Source organism: Colobus angolensis, unplaced genomic scaffold (assembly GCF_000951035.1).
Source record: "Colobus angolensis palliatus isolate OR3802 unplaced genomic scaffold, Cang.pa_1.0 Scaffold3, whole genome shotgun sequence".
In the NCBI taxonomy this organism is placed as follows: Eukaryota; Metazoa; Chordata; class Mammalia; order Primates; family Cercopithecidae; genus Colobus; species Colobus angolensis.
Window position 1 is genome coordinate 18,490,488 of NW_012116265.1, and position 16,181 is coordinate 18,506,668.

The 16,181-nt window shown below is 49.4% G+C and overlaps 1 protein-coding gene across 3 annotated transcripts in view; it reads right to left on the reverse strand.

Moving 5' to 3' along the window:
• The window catches only part of JDP2 (Jun dimerization protein 2), a 42,294-nt gene that overhangs the window by 25,337 nt on the left and 776 nt on the right, over positions 1 to 16,181 (reverse strand). The window contains exons 1-2 of one of the 3 annotated variants that reach the window (XM_011949534.1): positions 16,020 to 16,175; positions 6,571 to 6,794 (exon numbers count right to left, since the gene is read on the reverse strand). In XM_011949534.1, coding sequence (XP_011804924.1) covers positions 6,571 to 6,771 — 201 coding nt within the window. In that variant the 5' untranslated portion in view covers positions 6,772 to 6,794; positions 16,020 to 16,175. Of the gene's footprint in view, positions 1 to 6,570; positions 6,795 to 12,319; positions 12,519 to 16,019; positions 16,176 to 16,181 lie in introns of those variants that run through there. The other 2 variants (XM_011949532.1, XM_011949535.1) reach the window with 2 other exon arrangements.

Genomic DNA, 16,181 nt, shown 5'->3' on the forward strand with positions numbered 1-16,181 from the left:
CATACTGCACTACAGTCAAGGTCATCTTTCACACAGCACCTCGCTTAATCTTCATAGTGAAGCTCTATCATGAGGACGTGGATCCAGTCGCCATGTGGAGTATGTGCAGGAAGCTGCACTACTTTGGAAAGGGCAATTTGGATTTCCTCCTGTTACAGATGAGGAAACGAGCTAACTTTTCCAAGGTTATGCTAGGAATGAGTGAGAGCCAGACTTTGAACCCAGAACTTGCACCCAAGCCCAGAGCTCTTCCCAGGCTCCAGAAGCAGCCCCTCTGGTTAGGAAGCCTGGATGTGCCCTGCTCCCACAACACCTCAGACCACCCACCATTTCCGAGGGCAAAATACCCTCAGGTCAATACAAGCCCAAGAAACAGTCTTTTGATTCAATTATAAAAACTACCTTGCATGATCAACACATTTGAAAAGTGAGTCACAAGCCTACCTTACATCTGTGTCTTAGTAAGTGCCAGGCATCATGTGAAACCTTTAGCAGCATTAGTTCATTTCATTATCATAGCAACAGCAGGGCTTGGTGACTCACACCTGTAATCCCAGCACTTTGGGAGGCCGAGATAGGAGGATCGCTTGAGCCCAGGAGTCCACAAACAGCCTGGGCAACATGGCGAAACCCCCATCTCTACAAAAAAATACAAAAATTAGCCAGGCCTGGTGACATGTGCCTGTAGTCCCAGCTACTCAGGGGGCTGAGGTGGGAGGATTGCTGGAGCTCAGGAGGTCAAGGCTGCAGTGAGTCAAGATCGTGCCACTGCACTCCAGCCTGGGCAACAGAGTAAGAACCTGTCTCAAAAAAAAAAAAAAAAAATCATAACAACACTAAGAGGTAGGTATTATTGTTATCCTCACTTTAAGATATTAATAGAAAACCTAAGAAGCTGTAAAGCTTCCTGAGCTTTTCAGAGGTGTCTGATTTCTGCTAAGGACATAGAGATCCAGCCACATCCTCACCACCACCTCTCCAAGGGACCCTGTGCTAGGATAACAGTGGGTGTGACCAACTTCTGATTTTAAATAAAAGCCTCAGAACCCTTGTGAATGCTCTGGATATGGTATCAAATAAGACTCAACACCACAGAGGCCAATGTTAAACACACTCATAGCTGCCTTTAACTATCACTCATTCTCCCTCAAATTTAAATTTTTTTTTAGGCTAACAGCTTTCGAAAATGTGCTAACAAAGTAACGGAACTAAAGTGGAAATTACAGATTTCAAAGATGAGTTGGGAGATTCTGTTCCAAGAGAGGACAGATTGGACCTCTCTGCCAAACAAGTATGAGACAAAAAAAGCATCTGAGTCAGGGGGAAGAAGGCCAATGCTATTCCAAAAGCCACAATTAAAAACCAATTATGCAAAGCTTGCTAAAAAATGTCAGTGGGCTGCCTTTACGTTTCAAATCACTAAAAACACAAGCGTGCTTAGGCCAACATTTACCCAGCACATCAGCTGGTTTGGGGCAACTTTTTCTGCTCAGGCTAAACATGGATGCACGTCTTGGTCTCTGTTATGAACAAAGTCTGGGAAGACCACCTGGGGCTGAGTGAACCTGGCTTCCAAGGCCGCTCTATGGTCCATGGATTCCTATTCATACTTCATCCAAAGGGGAAAACACTCTCAATGTTCTCCAGGGGCCCTGGAGAAGATGGGAAGTCACCAATGTGAAATCCACAGACAGGTTAAGTCTCCTCTCCATCTCTGAAAATGATGAGGACACGGATCCAGTCCCTGTGTGGAATACACACAGGAAACTGCCCTGTGTTGGAAAGGGCAGTCCATGATGATACATACACACCGATTCCTCAGGGTGACACCCTCCGAAAGCTCCCTAATAAGGATCAGAAGAGCCTGAGGACAGGAAGAAACCACTTAGAGTCACATTCCCAAAAGTAGCTGAGTCATCTCTGAGCCTACTGGCTATACAGCTTCCCAGGACTCTACCCTTGGAGATTCCGATTCCATGGGCCTGGGCTGGGGTCTGGAAATTTATATTTTTTAAGAAATTTCCCAAAGTGTTTTGATGACCAGTCACATTTTGGAATGATTGGTTTGATTTTTGTTGTATTTTATTTTTTTCTGCCTGAAGTCAACGAAATTCGGAAATAGCAAAATCTAATGAACAATGGCTGGAGATAAGAATTGGGAAGTAGAGCAATCAAGGAATAGAAACTTTAAGTGACTTGCCAAGTTGACACAGCTCATAATGTTCAAACCAACAAGCAAGGTCCGTGGGACATAAATATGGGACACAGACTCAAAATCAGGTTGGCAACACAGACCATGTGAAGTGGGCTGGGGGTAAGACATCAGTGAGTAGTGGGGACTGCGGTGAACTCAAGGCTGTACACAAATACAGCAGGCATCTGCTCCTCAGCTCCAACTTCTTGTTGCGTCTAAGGGTGTGGCCTTAAGTGGCTAGACATTCTGGCTTTTTAAAAGAAGCCAGAAAGTCCACATTTCCTGGCTTTTAAATATGGCAATTCATTCAATTTTTTAAAAAAGAAAACCACACTGTGATTTTGTTAAAGAAGAAAGAAAAAGCAAACCACCCTGTGAACAAGATTCATCTGCAGGCCGACGCCTGCCCCTGGAATGACAGTGTGCAGTCTCTTTCCTGAAAGGTCATCCAGTTTAGCCTTCCTTGAACTCTTGAGTCGCCTCTAGAGCACTGAGAGGTGGCCAGAGGTCCTGTCTAGCAGGTTGATTAGAAAGTGTCTGCTGTGTGTATGTGTGTGTGCAAGGGTGGGGCTTCGAGCCTCCCTCCCCTCCCAACTGAAAATGCATTCCAGACCCAGAGGCAGGGTGTGACCACCACAGCCACAGCTCCCTGGGAGATGACCTGGGAAGGGCCAAGATCTTCAGGCCAATAGGGACTGGTTGGTGGAGGAGTCCAGCTGTGAGGGGGCTACAGAGGAAAAGTCAAGGAAGGAAAGCTCTGGAGAAAGCCAGAGAGCAAAGCTGTCCTGAAAGGGAATACTAGAAAAGAGAGGAGAAAGAAGCAACAGCTTTAAAAATCCCACAACCCAGGAAATGACATTCCCAGAGTCCCTGGCCAATCATCAAAATGAGCAGTCTTGCCACTGCCACGTTGGTCTGCTTAATTTTTCTTCATGGTGCTGACCACGAACTCACCTTATATATCGTGTATTAATTTGCTTACTTTTGGATGCCCTCACTGCAATATATAGCACCGAGAGATGCAAGGCTTTGACTGCTTTATCTGCAGCTCGGTTCCCAGCGCCTGGTGCAGTGCTCAGCACATAGTAGATGCTAAACAAATATGGCTTGAACAAACGGACTGCAGGCAAGCAGTTGGCACCAAAGCAGTTTAACATCATGTGTTGACCATGTAATAATAACGACATCAGCACAAAGCACTTTATAATTCACAAAACCTGTCGTTGAACTTAATTCCTCCCATTTTCTTTTACTGAATTGCTCCGTTCGTTTGGATATAGCCCAGGAGACTGCTGGCCTCTGCAAGGCGAACAGCCCAAGAACCAGCTCTGACAGAGCTGCCTGCACGGCGGCTCAGCTGGCTCTCTCTCTCTCTCTTTCTCTCTCTCTCTCGGGACTAGGAGGGACTAGGAGACAATGAGGCTGCAAAACTGCAGGGCTCAGCACTCACCGGGCAATGTCATCAAAATGATAGAACATTCTGAGGCCAGGTTCATCCAACCTCCCCAGCTCAACAGAGCTCTGGTTAGAAGCCTGGAAGGGGTATAGAGGCATGGGAGGCCGCACAGCATGTGGTTAAAGCTTGGGCTCAAGACAGACTGCCTGAGCTCATTTCCCAGCTACTGACCTTGGACTTGCCTCAGTCTTGTTGACCTCATCTGTAATGTGAGTATAACAACAACAATAACAACACTAATTACTTCAGAGGGTACTTGTGGAGTGTAAATGAGGTACTTTACAGAGAGACCTAGTACCATGCCTAGGACTTAGCTCAGCACAAGTGACACCCAGCTGTAATGGCGGCATCGACCACCACACTGGGCCCCAGTGCTATCACTTCCCAGCAATGTGACCCTGAGTGACTGAACCCCCTCCCTAGACCTCAAACTCTTCTCTAATATGGGGGTAACCTGGACTCCAGGACTGAATAAGGAATGAATGAAGTCATGCATGTTAAGTACTTTGTGCAGGTCCTGGGACATATTAAATGCTTAATGAGCTAGTATCTGATTATTATTCAAGAAACTTTTACTAGTCTAAAATGCCGATATGAAAATCCACTCAAGGCAGTTTGCCATATGCAAATAAATCTTTAGACCATAGATTCTTCAGTTGCAAGTTTCTTTCCCCACCCCACTTTAGGTTTTAGTTACTCCAAGAATTAGCTCTCCCAGCCCCTGGGGACCTGACCTAGGAGGCATTTGGAGGTGGGTTCACAGTGCAGGGCTGGCATCCCTCTACATTGGTACAATCTCGCAGCTCCATCTGCCTCTTCGCCCCCACAACACTGCAGTCTGACAGCGAGGGAGAGGACATGCAAATATGCCCTAAAAACGGCTTGTTATTTTCACGGCCTGGATGGTGCACGTCTGTGGGTGCCTGTGAGGACAGCATGTCACTGTTGGGTACAGTGCAGATGCCACCAATTTGGGGGTGGCTGTAAAATGTAAAAATACCCAACCCAAATAAAAGTGGCTTTTCCAAAAAAGAAAAAAGGGAAGAGTTCCTCCAGTGCCTTTTGCAGAGGAGAGAGGTGGTAATTCAGCCCTCCAGGCGAATCTCAGCTTGGTCACCTCTGCCCAAGACACCTGGCTCCTCATCAACCCCATGCACAGCCTTAGTGCCTCCATGAAACTGCTCAGCTACTGGCTCCAAATGGCAATTTTACCGTGGAATGACCCAGAAACAGATGCTCTCAAGTTACAGACCTGGGAAGGTGAGGAGCAGAGGGCCAAAAGACAAGGACCCTGCATTGTGAAGACAGAACACTAAATAAGCTGGGAAGTGCTCCAACAACACATTGGCTTTCAAGATCAATTCAGAAGAATATAATCACAGTCAACTCACATCTTGCAATCCACAGTCTTTAGTTGGCACCTATGATGGACCTCATCCACATGTCTTGAGCACAAATGGCTAACAGGGTCCAGGCAGTAGACGTAAATGAAGACAGACGGTAGTAGCAAAAGCAAAACCAACAATATAAGCAGAATCAAGAATAACAGGGAGGTGCAGGGGCCTGTGGCCTACTGGAAAGAGGAAACAGTAAAGTACCTCTGTCCACCCCCACTTAGCCATTGCCATGCCAGAACAGGGCAGCGTATAACGAGATCTTCCAATTTTTTAATCAAAATTTTCAAGTGAAATGTGGGTTCGCGTTTCTTTTAAAACACTGAGCTGGCCAAACAAAATACATCTGAGAGCCAGGTCCAGCCTGCAAATGGCCAGTTTGCCACTACGGCCAAGCCCCCAACAGTCCTCTGCAGTTTTTAGGCACCTGTCAGGAGAAGGGGAGCTGAGAAATAGTTGCCTAATATCCCCAGCTCTCCCCTGCGGTTACCCAGACACCCTTCTCCATGCAGAAAGCCCTCTCTCTAGCACTTCCAGCACTTCAGCCCTCCGAGCTCGCCCCAGGCTCACCTTTGCCTGTGAACCCTCCCTCCAAGCAGAGCTGCTATTCCCAGCTGCTCAGCCGCTTCCTGTGCCCTCCCCATCCCAGCCTCTTCCCCACCTCCCACCACAGGCTCCTCCTTTCCAGGGGGCAGCTACTCTGGCAGGCCTCTGAAGAAACAGCACTGCTGGGAACCTTGCTGGGGCAGGCCTTCAGACAAACGGCCAGCCCTGGGCAAGTGGCCGGGGGCATGCCCTGCAGAGATCCTCGGCCATGCCGGGGACGGCTGCTGCTCACCAGTGCCCTGAGAAAAGGGCTCATGAGAGCTGCAGGTACAACAGACCTAAGGAGGGGTCCCTTGCAAATGCCACATGTGGGTGCTCCACGTGTGGGTCCTGGGCAAGTGCCATCTAAGGTGGACACTGCTGGCTGACTGAGGCCATGCCCAGCTCTGGCAGCTGCTTGGGAAGGGAGGCCACACTACTCTTCCTCCAAGTTCCCTGGTTCAGCTACAGAAAGGGCCAAGAGGGGTGGAGGTCATGATGTGACTAATGATAATTTTAAAAGATAACCTAATATTGGCATTCTCTTGTCTACTTTTCAAAACATGTACACATTCACATTCCCATTATCTCCCCTGATCCACCCACCGCCCCAGAGAGATGGCCGAGATATTGCTGTTCATTACTGTTATTATTATCACTCTTCCCCCACCCCTCGGAGAACCAGAGACAGGTTAAATATCCTCCCCTGGCCCAGTGCTTCTCCAGTGTTAACATGTCCACGAATCCCTGGGGGATCTTGTTAAGATGCGGATTCTGATTCAGAAGGCCTGGAGCGAGGCCTGGGATTCTGCATTTCTGATAACCCCAGGGTGGTATGGATGCTACTGGTCCTCAGACTCCACTTTGAATAGCAAGGTGAAGGTTCCATGGTGGGTTTAGGGCCAGACCTGGAATCTGCCAGGGGTAAAAGACTCACTCACCTCACTTTTCACGGGCTGGGGCCTCTTGCCCAGTTTCACCTCCAGGAAGTGCAAGGGTGCAATCATGGCCCCGAGGTTGCGGATGTCAGCGTATTTCAGCTCCTCCACAGTCAGGGCCGAGCTGGGGAGTCCGGTCAGGGGGCCAAGCCCTGGCAGGGAGCCTGCGGTCACCGAAGGGTCCGGGATCTGCCCAGGCATCATAGCAGGAGGAGTGGCAGGCCAGCCTGGAGTGGGCAGGAAAAGAGCAGGACAGTCAGCCAGGTTAGGGGCTCCAGGAGGGCTCAAGCCCCTCGTCTTGCCAGGACTGTCGCTTCTTTCACCACTGTTCCCCTGAATCCCTTTCCCACCCAGCTGCTCTTCCTGCCGTAAAGTCCTTCCTGTTACAGAGGAAAAGTTGCTCAATTAACTCACACCAAGGTCACCCTTGGCACTGCCAGGAGTGTCTGCCTTTTTTATTTTGAAGGTAATGCTTGACCCAGTCATAGGCAACATGTATTCAGCCTTTGCTATGTGCCAGGCCCCACAGTAATCCTGTAGTCAGTCCCATTAGGCTGGATCAGAGGTCATTACACAGAGGAAGTAGCCAAGCTTAGAATGATAATTTGCTCAAGGTTGTACACAGTTAAAACTGGTGGAGCTGGGATTTCAATGGCAGCATACAGTCTCTGAAGAGAGTGAATTATAACGGCGGAACCTCAAGCACCTTCACACCTGTTTCAGAGGAAGCTATTTTTGGTCTGGCATGGTGCCTCCCCTCCAATCACACATCCTATTCTGCATACTTGTTAAGACACCGTGAATAGGAGATGAAGCAAATCTAAGTTAAAGGTGAGTGTGTGTGATATCTATGAGAAAGGGACTGAGGCAAAGCAGGTGGAATTAATTAGCATGTGCTTTCTGTGTGAAACCCAGTACCAGAAAACTCCTCGATGCCCTCATGCCCTCTCTCTCTCTCTTTTCTTTTTTTCCCCAGGCTGGAGTGCAGTGGTGCGATCTCGGCTCACTGCAACCTCCACCTCCGGGGTTCAAGCAATTCTCCTGCCTCAGCCTCGCAAGTAGCTGGAATTACAGGTGCGTGCCACCACACCCAGCTAATTTTTGTATTTTTAGTAGAAACAGGATTTCATCATGTTAGCCAGGCTGGTCTTGAACTCCTGGCCTCAAGTGATCTGCCCACCTCAGCCTCCCAAAGTGCTGGGATCATAGGCGTGAGCCACCACGCCCGGCTACCTCCATGGTCTCTTCATTCTCAGAGCAAACACATATTCCAGCTGTGCTAGACCAAAAAAATGTACAGGGGAAGACAGATTCAGACATGGAAGAAGGATGTAAATTAGGTCAACACCAAGGGAATTCTTCCCTTTACTGGGGGAAGCTCATGGGGAAGAAATGGTCATTTCAAGGCACAGATGGCAGTGAAGAAAGCTGGTCTGCCAATAAAGCCAGTCCCTTAAAGGGCTCCTCCTACCCACCCATCCGTCCAGTTACTGACCACCTACTATGAGCCAGCAGGGCCTAGGAATATGGAGGTCAGATGTACAGTCTTAGCTTTGGAGCAGCCTTATAAGTAGCATGTTAGTACAAAACTGCTCTTAGATTCTAGCCCTGGAAAGGAAATCATTTCTCCCTCTTCTCACCTTTCTGCCCAGGGCCATAAAATCAAAATCCTCGCTGGCTTAGCACTCCTGAGGGAAAATCTTTGGCCTATCCTTCCATCTTTACCTGTCTCTTCCCATGGAGAGAGATGTATTTGGCAGAAGAGGGAAGATCTGATGTCCATTGGACAATGCTTCTCTGCTGGGCAGTTAATGTACTCAGGTGGCCACATGGTTCTTGGGCTCTCTGTCTCCTGCAGGAATGGCCTTGGAGGGTGACCCTTGACAACCACCTGTCCCCATTCCACTTCCCATGTCTAGATCATTCCAGAGAAGGGCATTCATGAACCTGTTTTGGCCACAAGTACAAGTCATATTCTCCATCTCCATTTCACTTTTGAAGGTGCAATTTGGTTCCCTGTCCAAGTCCAGAGTCTGTTTCCCAATAAGTTCTGTTTCGCTAAGAGGAAAAGTATGTGAGTAATTTGTATCCTCAAGCACAAAGGTTTCCACTGGCCATCACTTTGTCTAAAGCAAGGTGTCTAAAGCGAGGTGCCTGGGAATGGGAAGTGGACCTGCCCATTTCATCCTCAGCATGCCTGCTGCATCTGTCACAAAGCCTCTGCCCATAGCTCCCTGGCTTGCCCCAGAGTTTTTATTTGGTATCCTCAGGCTCCTGTATCTGTGCTCTATCTACTGTACCTCCCACATCTGGTCCTCTTAGCACCCCTTCCCACTCACATCCTTTCTCTACTTCCTTCACCCAGTGTCCCTGGGCCATCGGAAAAAGGTGTGAGACTCAATCACATTGAATTACAGTCTTAGAGCTGAAGGAGGCCCTGTGCTCATCTAAACCACATCCTCATTTTGACAGGAGGAAACTAAAGCTCAGAGAGGTTAAATGGCCTCCCCAAGGTCACACAGCTGCAGAGGATTGGAGCCACGGCTCAACTCCTGGTCCCAGGGTTTTGGACCAAAGCTTTCTCACTCTGCCTTTTTTGTTTCCCTTCCTGGGGTCCAATAGGTAATGATGCCTTCAGCATAAGGAATGACTTTCTCATGATGGGCTTTCAGACACCAGCCCATAGTAGAGGGTCATTGTCTTGCACAGAGGACCCTCCACCCCCCATGGAGATCCAGGTTTAGGAAGTTCCCTGAATAACTCCGTGGTAGCCTGCGTGGGAGCCCAGACATAGAAATAGCCCCTGAGACCTCTCGCATGTGGATGTTCAATGTCCTCTGATCCCCCAAACTCTGAACTGGACTGGAGCCTAGTGGCAGTAAGAGAGCCCCCTCTCAGCCCTCTGGAATGGAACCTGCAATGCAGAGAGGGCTGCAGCCTGCCACGTAGGAGGCTGCTCCAGGGCACTGTAGATGAGCTGCATGTCTCCCCTGGCCTCCTCTAAGGAGAACAGGGAAGGAGCCAGCAGGAAGACCTATTCCTTGTAGCAAAACTGTGCCAGGAACAAACCATGTGGCCATGTGGCCAGCAGCGTGGTGATTCCAAGTGGTAAGCAGCAGTCATGGCTGGTTGTTGCCCAGGTGACCCTAGTGCTTAGCATCATTTCTGGCACAGAAAAGGTCATCAATAATACTTGTTGAAGTAAGAACTAAGTAAATAAATGAATGAACAAATGACAGCAAATTCACAGCAGAGCAAAATTCAGCAAATGGGGTAAGAATCCGTCTCTGGAAGCTTAGATGCTCATTATCAGGCTGTGATTTCACCTCCAAGTTATTCATTCCCACAGTAGACCCCAAGAAAAACACTCCAGAGGCTTCTGTGTATTTCCCTGCCTAAACCTTCCATCTCTGGGAGATGGAAGCCAGACCCCATTCTGTTCCGGGAATGATAGGCTGTTTGCAGCTTCTGTTTATTCTCACACAGATGGTAGAAATGAGACACTAACAAATGATCCCAAAATACAATGAATTTTCTGCTACTGTGGAACCCTCTGAAGGGGCGGCCACCCTCTGGGTACAGGGGCCCCTAAATTTTGCCATTCCTGCTCCCCTGTGAATCCATCCCAGTGGCAAGCCTCACCCAGGAGACGAGGTACTAGTCTTTCCTTTGTAGAAGCAAAAGTCCCCCTCTCTTACCTCCCCCTACAAAAGAGCCCCCTAACTGCTCAGATACAAACCACAAAGCCCTCAGCCATGCCATTCCTAGGAGACAACCACAGCAGCTGACATTCACCAGCCAGAAGTCATCCTAAACATCTCTGGTGGGGGAGCACCGAAGATGGAGGAGCTGAGCAGCTGCCTTTCATAATTGGATCCTCATTAACTGCAAAGAGCTGGCTGACGATCTAAGGCAGAAAGGCAACTTTAGTGATTTGAAAAATAAAACAATTTGATGTAATTTAAGGATCTATAAAAAGGGGGAGGGGGGCGGTGGAGGTGGCAGCGGCAAGGAACCAATAACATCCAGAAGGAACTTACCCACTGCAAGGAAGACTTAGGAAAGATGACAAGAGGTGAAATCATCTCCCACACTGGTTGTTCCATACGGAAACAATTTAGTAGGAAAAGAAGAACTACGCACTAAAAGCTTCAGGAGAAGAACCCAGAGTTTTTTCCTTTCAGGGCCCAGGAGGTCTGAAAGGCAGATAAACATCCTCAGTGTCTCCATGAGTAACTAGAGGGCATAAATAAGGAGCAAGCTCTATATATTGGCAGAACACCAACATTGGGAAATGGGGCTTGTGCCTCAAAATATAGGCCTGGAATCCAAGAAGACTTTGGCAATGCGGGACACTGACCAGGAATAAGTTGGAAGTCAGTCAATGAAGGAAAGCTGGGTGAAGCACACATCCAAGATGGCGACTAGCAAGGCATGAATCAGATAGATGAGGTTCAGAAGGTCACAGTAGACCCTAAGCTGTTGTTGATCCTAAGATTATGACGCAGCTCCCTGAAAGCCAGCTTGAAGAAAATGGGGACCAGATGGATCTAAGAGGAAAGAACTTGGAAAAAAAAAAAAAAAGGTCTGATAGCTGTACTCTCTATTCTTCCTCAGTGGCCTGTGGGCACACAGTTAGGGCACTGCACTGTACAAGCAGAAGAAAAGCCACGAAACATTTCAAGTCTAGAAAATAGAGCCTCCTGGGAGATACTAACATGAAGTATCATTTCAGCCAAAAGAAAAGCTAAAGGTAACTTATTAAGCTTTTTCCTCTGGTTTTCTTCTCTCATTTTTTTGTATGTAAATCTGTAAGATATTAGGTTGGTGCAAAAGTAATCACGGTTTTTGCCATTGAGCGTAATGGCAAAAATAGCGATTACTTTTGCACGAACCTAACGCCTTAAATCTTTTTTTTTTTTTTTTGAGACGGAGTTTCATTCTTGTTGCCCAGGCTGGAGTACAATGGCATGATCTTGGCTCATCACAACCTCCGCCTCTCGGGTTCAAGTGATTCTCCTGCCTCAGCCTCAAGTAGCTGGGATTACAGGCTTGCACCACCATGTCTGGCTAACTTTTTAGCAGAGACAGAGTGTCTCCATGTTGGTCAGGCTGGTCTTGAACTCCCAACCTCAGGTGATCTGCCCACCTCAGCCTCCCAAAGTGCTGGGATTACAGGTGTGAGCCACCATGCCCAGTCCTTAAATCTTTTTTAATGGAAGTGTCTATAAATAAATAAGTCTTGTTTTATGAGTCAAATTTATAAGGGCCATTCTTGTTAGAAAGTGCCCAAAAATCAGCATTTTCATCCAGAATGGCAAAGACAGGTAAATAAAAAGAGGTTAAGAGAAACTTAGCATCTGCATCATGAACTTTCTGTCCATAGAAACAAAGGTTTCAAGGAGGCTATAAAACTCCTGGGCCTCTTTGAGAAGGTAAGCTTCCCTCCAGGCCACCAGCTGGCTTGGGCTGCCATGAGGAATAAAAATGGGTGTGCACGTGGGTGCAGATGGCTTAAGGCTCAAGGCTTGGTGCTAAGAGAACGTGGAGGTGAGAGTGACAAGTCAAGGAGGGAGGGAGTTTACAGTTGAGGGCAGGGCATGGGCAATGGCAATTGAGACTCAACAAGAGAAGTGGGAGATCTTGGGGGCCATAGCCTGGGAAGATTCCCAGAAGAGAACAGGATGCAGAGGGCAGGAGTCCACAGAGAAGGTCAGAAAGGTGCCAGGCCAGTGGTCATGGCGCATAGTACCTGCTACCATTAATCTTGGAGAATCAACCACAAAGCCTCTTCTTGGAGCTAAGGAGTCACCCAGGATGACCTCTCTCTTGGAATCTGAATGACGTAGGTCACGCAGCTTCCAAAAGTCGAGGAGATCCAGAAGGTGAGAAGCAAGATGATGGGGGGAGGGCTCCAAGACTGAGAGTGCAGGCGAGCAGCAAAAGGCTCTCTTCAGATGGCTCTCCCCAGCTCTGCAGGCCAAGAGGAAGGTGGGGTTAAAAGTGGTGGTTTTGGAGCCAGATCACCTGAGTGTGAATCCTAGATCTGTCCCTTACTGGCTGTGTGCCCTTGGGCAAGTTCTCTAACCTCTCTGTGCCTCTCTTTCCTCAGCTGTAAAGTAAGAATAACAATGTTATTTGCCCTGTATAACTGTCAAGAGGATTAAATTAGTTAATACTTGGAAAGTACCTGGAACAGTGCCTGCAAATAGTAAGTGTGAAGTCAGTGTGGCCACCAGGGCCTTCCTTCCTGGAGGGGCACTAGCGCCAGATGACCCCTCAAGGTCCCTTCTGGACTAGTCTCTCTTTCCTGCAGCCATGAAGAGGATTCTCCCCAGAGGATTCTCTGCTCTCCCACTTTCCAGCTCTAAATCCCAAGGGGGCAGGACCATCTTGCATCCTGGCAGTTGACTGAAGAACAGAAACAAAGGGTGCCAGGTCAGGGCTGGGTAGAAGGTGCAGAAATGGGGCCCAGCACCTGCCCTTGGCCTCGGTTTCCTCTAAGGTCTCCTCCACCCTGCAGGCCAGAACACGGCTGCACAGACACTGGTAACAAGGTGCCATCAAGAACTAGGTTTCCATTCCTGCCCCAAGGCAGACAGCCAGCATCTCCTTTGCCGTTTTATCTACTCCATCCCTGCACTGCTTCCTAAGAAGACAATGAGGGGTAGCTGGGTTCAAGAGAAGCCACTGAACACTGGCAGCCATGATCCCTGCACAGCCATCCCAGCCATAGGAGAACCTGGAACCAACCCCCAGGAAACTCCTGGTTTTCCCTGGAGACCAGAGAAATGCTTCCAGGGCCTTGCCTATAACACAGCTTTGTGCTCTGCCTAATGTAGGTGCTCAGTAAATACATATGAAGTTATCTCGGCCAGGAATCTTTAACCCAGGCAGCAAGAGGAAGCTGGGAGCGTACAGCTACTGGACGAGCTTTCTATTCCCCCTTCGGCTTCACACCAGTTCTAGTCCTTGGTGGCTGGCAGGGGTTAACAGTACCACACCTAATACAGACACACACACAAGGTGTGATAACCGCCCTGGTGTTTTTTTTAAAAATGCCATTGGCCAGCTGAAGCTTTGCAAATGGAGCTCCGCAACAAAATCCCGTGGGCTGCAGCAAGAAAACAGACTAAAAAACAACAACAACTAAGAATGGTGGGCTCTGGCCAGGCCTCCCACAGCCAGCAATAAGTAAAGAAACACAGGCTGAAAATTCCAAGACTGGGTCACTAAGGCATTTGTCTCTGCTGAGTTCCGAGAGGCCAAACCACACACACACACACACACACACACAAGAACGCGTGTGCACACACATGCACACGCACACACACATACGCAGGCACATGGAGCTTGGCAGTCCCTAAGTTCCAGAGTTGGTAATACAAGCCACGGAACCGACTGCCAAGACAAGCAACAGAACGAGCCAGGCCCGGTTTCATTGGCCACCATACACTGCATATGGCCCGGGATGCAGCCAAAACAGTGTTCTCACCCTCCTCAAAGGCATAGGAGACCCTCTGTTTTCAAACACACCTCCACAGAGCCTTAATTAAAGGAAAATGGAAAAATAATGTGCCTGCTGCCCTCCCCTGCCTATATAGGTATGCACACACACATACCCATACACACTCACTCCATTTTTCTCTTCCTCTCATTTCGGTTTCAAACATAATTCATTCGCATGGAAAAAAAGCAAACTGCATCCTGCAGCAGAAAGGCAGAAAAGAATGTTGCTTGCCCTCAACCCTGGCTCTGATTGCTCAAGTTGAGCTGGGGCTGAATGAATACTGAGCAGGCTGGCCTAGAGTCGGCATTGGCCCCTTTCTTTCCAGAGGGGAGATGGAAGCAGACACTTGAGAGAGACAGCCCATTGCAACACCAGTAGCCCCACTACAAACGAGGCCCAGAGAGCCTATTCCTGCCAGGGATTCTGCAGGTTGGAAAAGATGCCCACACACCCTGCAAACAGGTAGGGAGATGACAACAAACCCAGGGAGTCAGTAGGAGCATTCCCTGGTAATAGCTGCAAAAGTTAGGCAGTGGGTGAGTGGGGAGACCCTTATCCAAATCGTTTCTATGGGGCATTGTCACCACTTTGCAACACATCTCCTTGAAGGTGACTGCAGCCAACCTAGGAGAAAAGCCAGAGGTCTACACACCCATGACTCCCTGCAGCCCTTCAAATCGCACAGCACCCAGCTCTTCAGGAAGATTCTGGAGCTGCCTGCAGCTCTGAACCAAAGCCAAAGTAGAAGGGAACAGAAGAGTCTTTGAGAAATCCATCCTCCCTGCTCTAAACAAGGCAAAACCTTAACCACCCAGAGGTATGAGAATAGATTTTGCTTCTCTTCCTGGATCCTCAGGTTTATATAAAATCAGAGCCGTGCTCACACCTGATACCTGGTTAAACTCTCCCCTAGAAACCTGCAAAGGAAGATAAGCCATCCATCCAAGCTGCAGCCAGATTTGCTGGAAAGGTAAAAGCAATGGGAAGTGTTTTTTAAAAACCCTCAGGGAAGGAAGGTTGGGGGGAAGGGAGATATGTGAATGCAGTTCCTATCAAGGGCTTAAAGGACGTTTGGGTACAAATGTACCCAAACATGGTTCAAAGCTTCCCAATTCCTGATGCTCCTCAAATTAAGACCCTAGGGAGAGACCACCAAGATTTAAGCCTGGGTACACACGCCTAAGCAGGCTGCAAGCCCTTTCTGAGATACAGACCTGAGCACATTTGCCCTAAGCACACGTGGTCGGGCCATAGCCCCATGCCCTGGATTCCAATAGGGAGGGCAGCACCCTGGGCAAGGGCCAGGCCATCTTGCAACTGGAGATGACCCAAGGGGGTCGGTTGATTTCTCCTTCCACCAGCCTCTCCATCCCTGCAAAAGAGCCAGGACCTCCCCATCTTCCCCAGCCTCCTCATCTTCCCTGCTCCTCCCACTGACCCAGGCAAATCCTGGCTCTGCCATCCCAAGGTCCAGGGGTCCAGGTGGAAGGCCCACTCCACCCCCACACTCTCCCACCCCCAACTGCACCCCTACCCCTCGACAACCTCCTTTGAGGGGAGGAGCAGAGGAGAGCCTTCTAAGCTGGGCTGGGCAAGGGAGAGGCTGGTTACCTACAGGAGCCTGCTTGCCTCCTTATATAACCTGGCGTGGGAGACAGGAGAGCCCAAAGGGGACCCCGGCCACCCCTAGATCCTCTCCCAGCCCAGAGCTCCAAAGCAATGGCCATGAGAGAAGCTGCCTTCATTGGATGGAAATCCAGAGCCCTTCTCAATACTCTCCTCCGGGTCCGGGTCCTCCGGGAGTCACGCTTCCTCCCTGCCAGCAGGTCCTTTTCATCCCTCCACAGTCGAACCCCCACCCCAACCCCGCACCTCCCTGGCCCTTCACACTCCATCTCCACCCGCACAGCCCGTCTCCGCGGGCAGTTTTCTCCCCACTCACCCCGCCTTCCCCGCCGCCCGAGGAGAGCACCTCCCTGCAAACGGACAGGGGAGGAGAGCGCGGGAGGGAGAAGGAGGGAGCGCCCAGGCTGCCCAGGGAGCGGACGGAGCCTCCCGTCCCGGGGCGGGAACCAAAAGGAAGCCTGGGGCTGCCGGGCGCCTC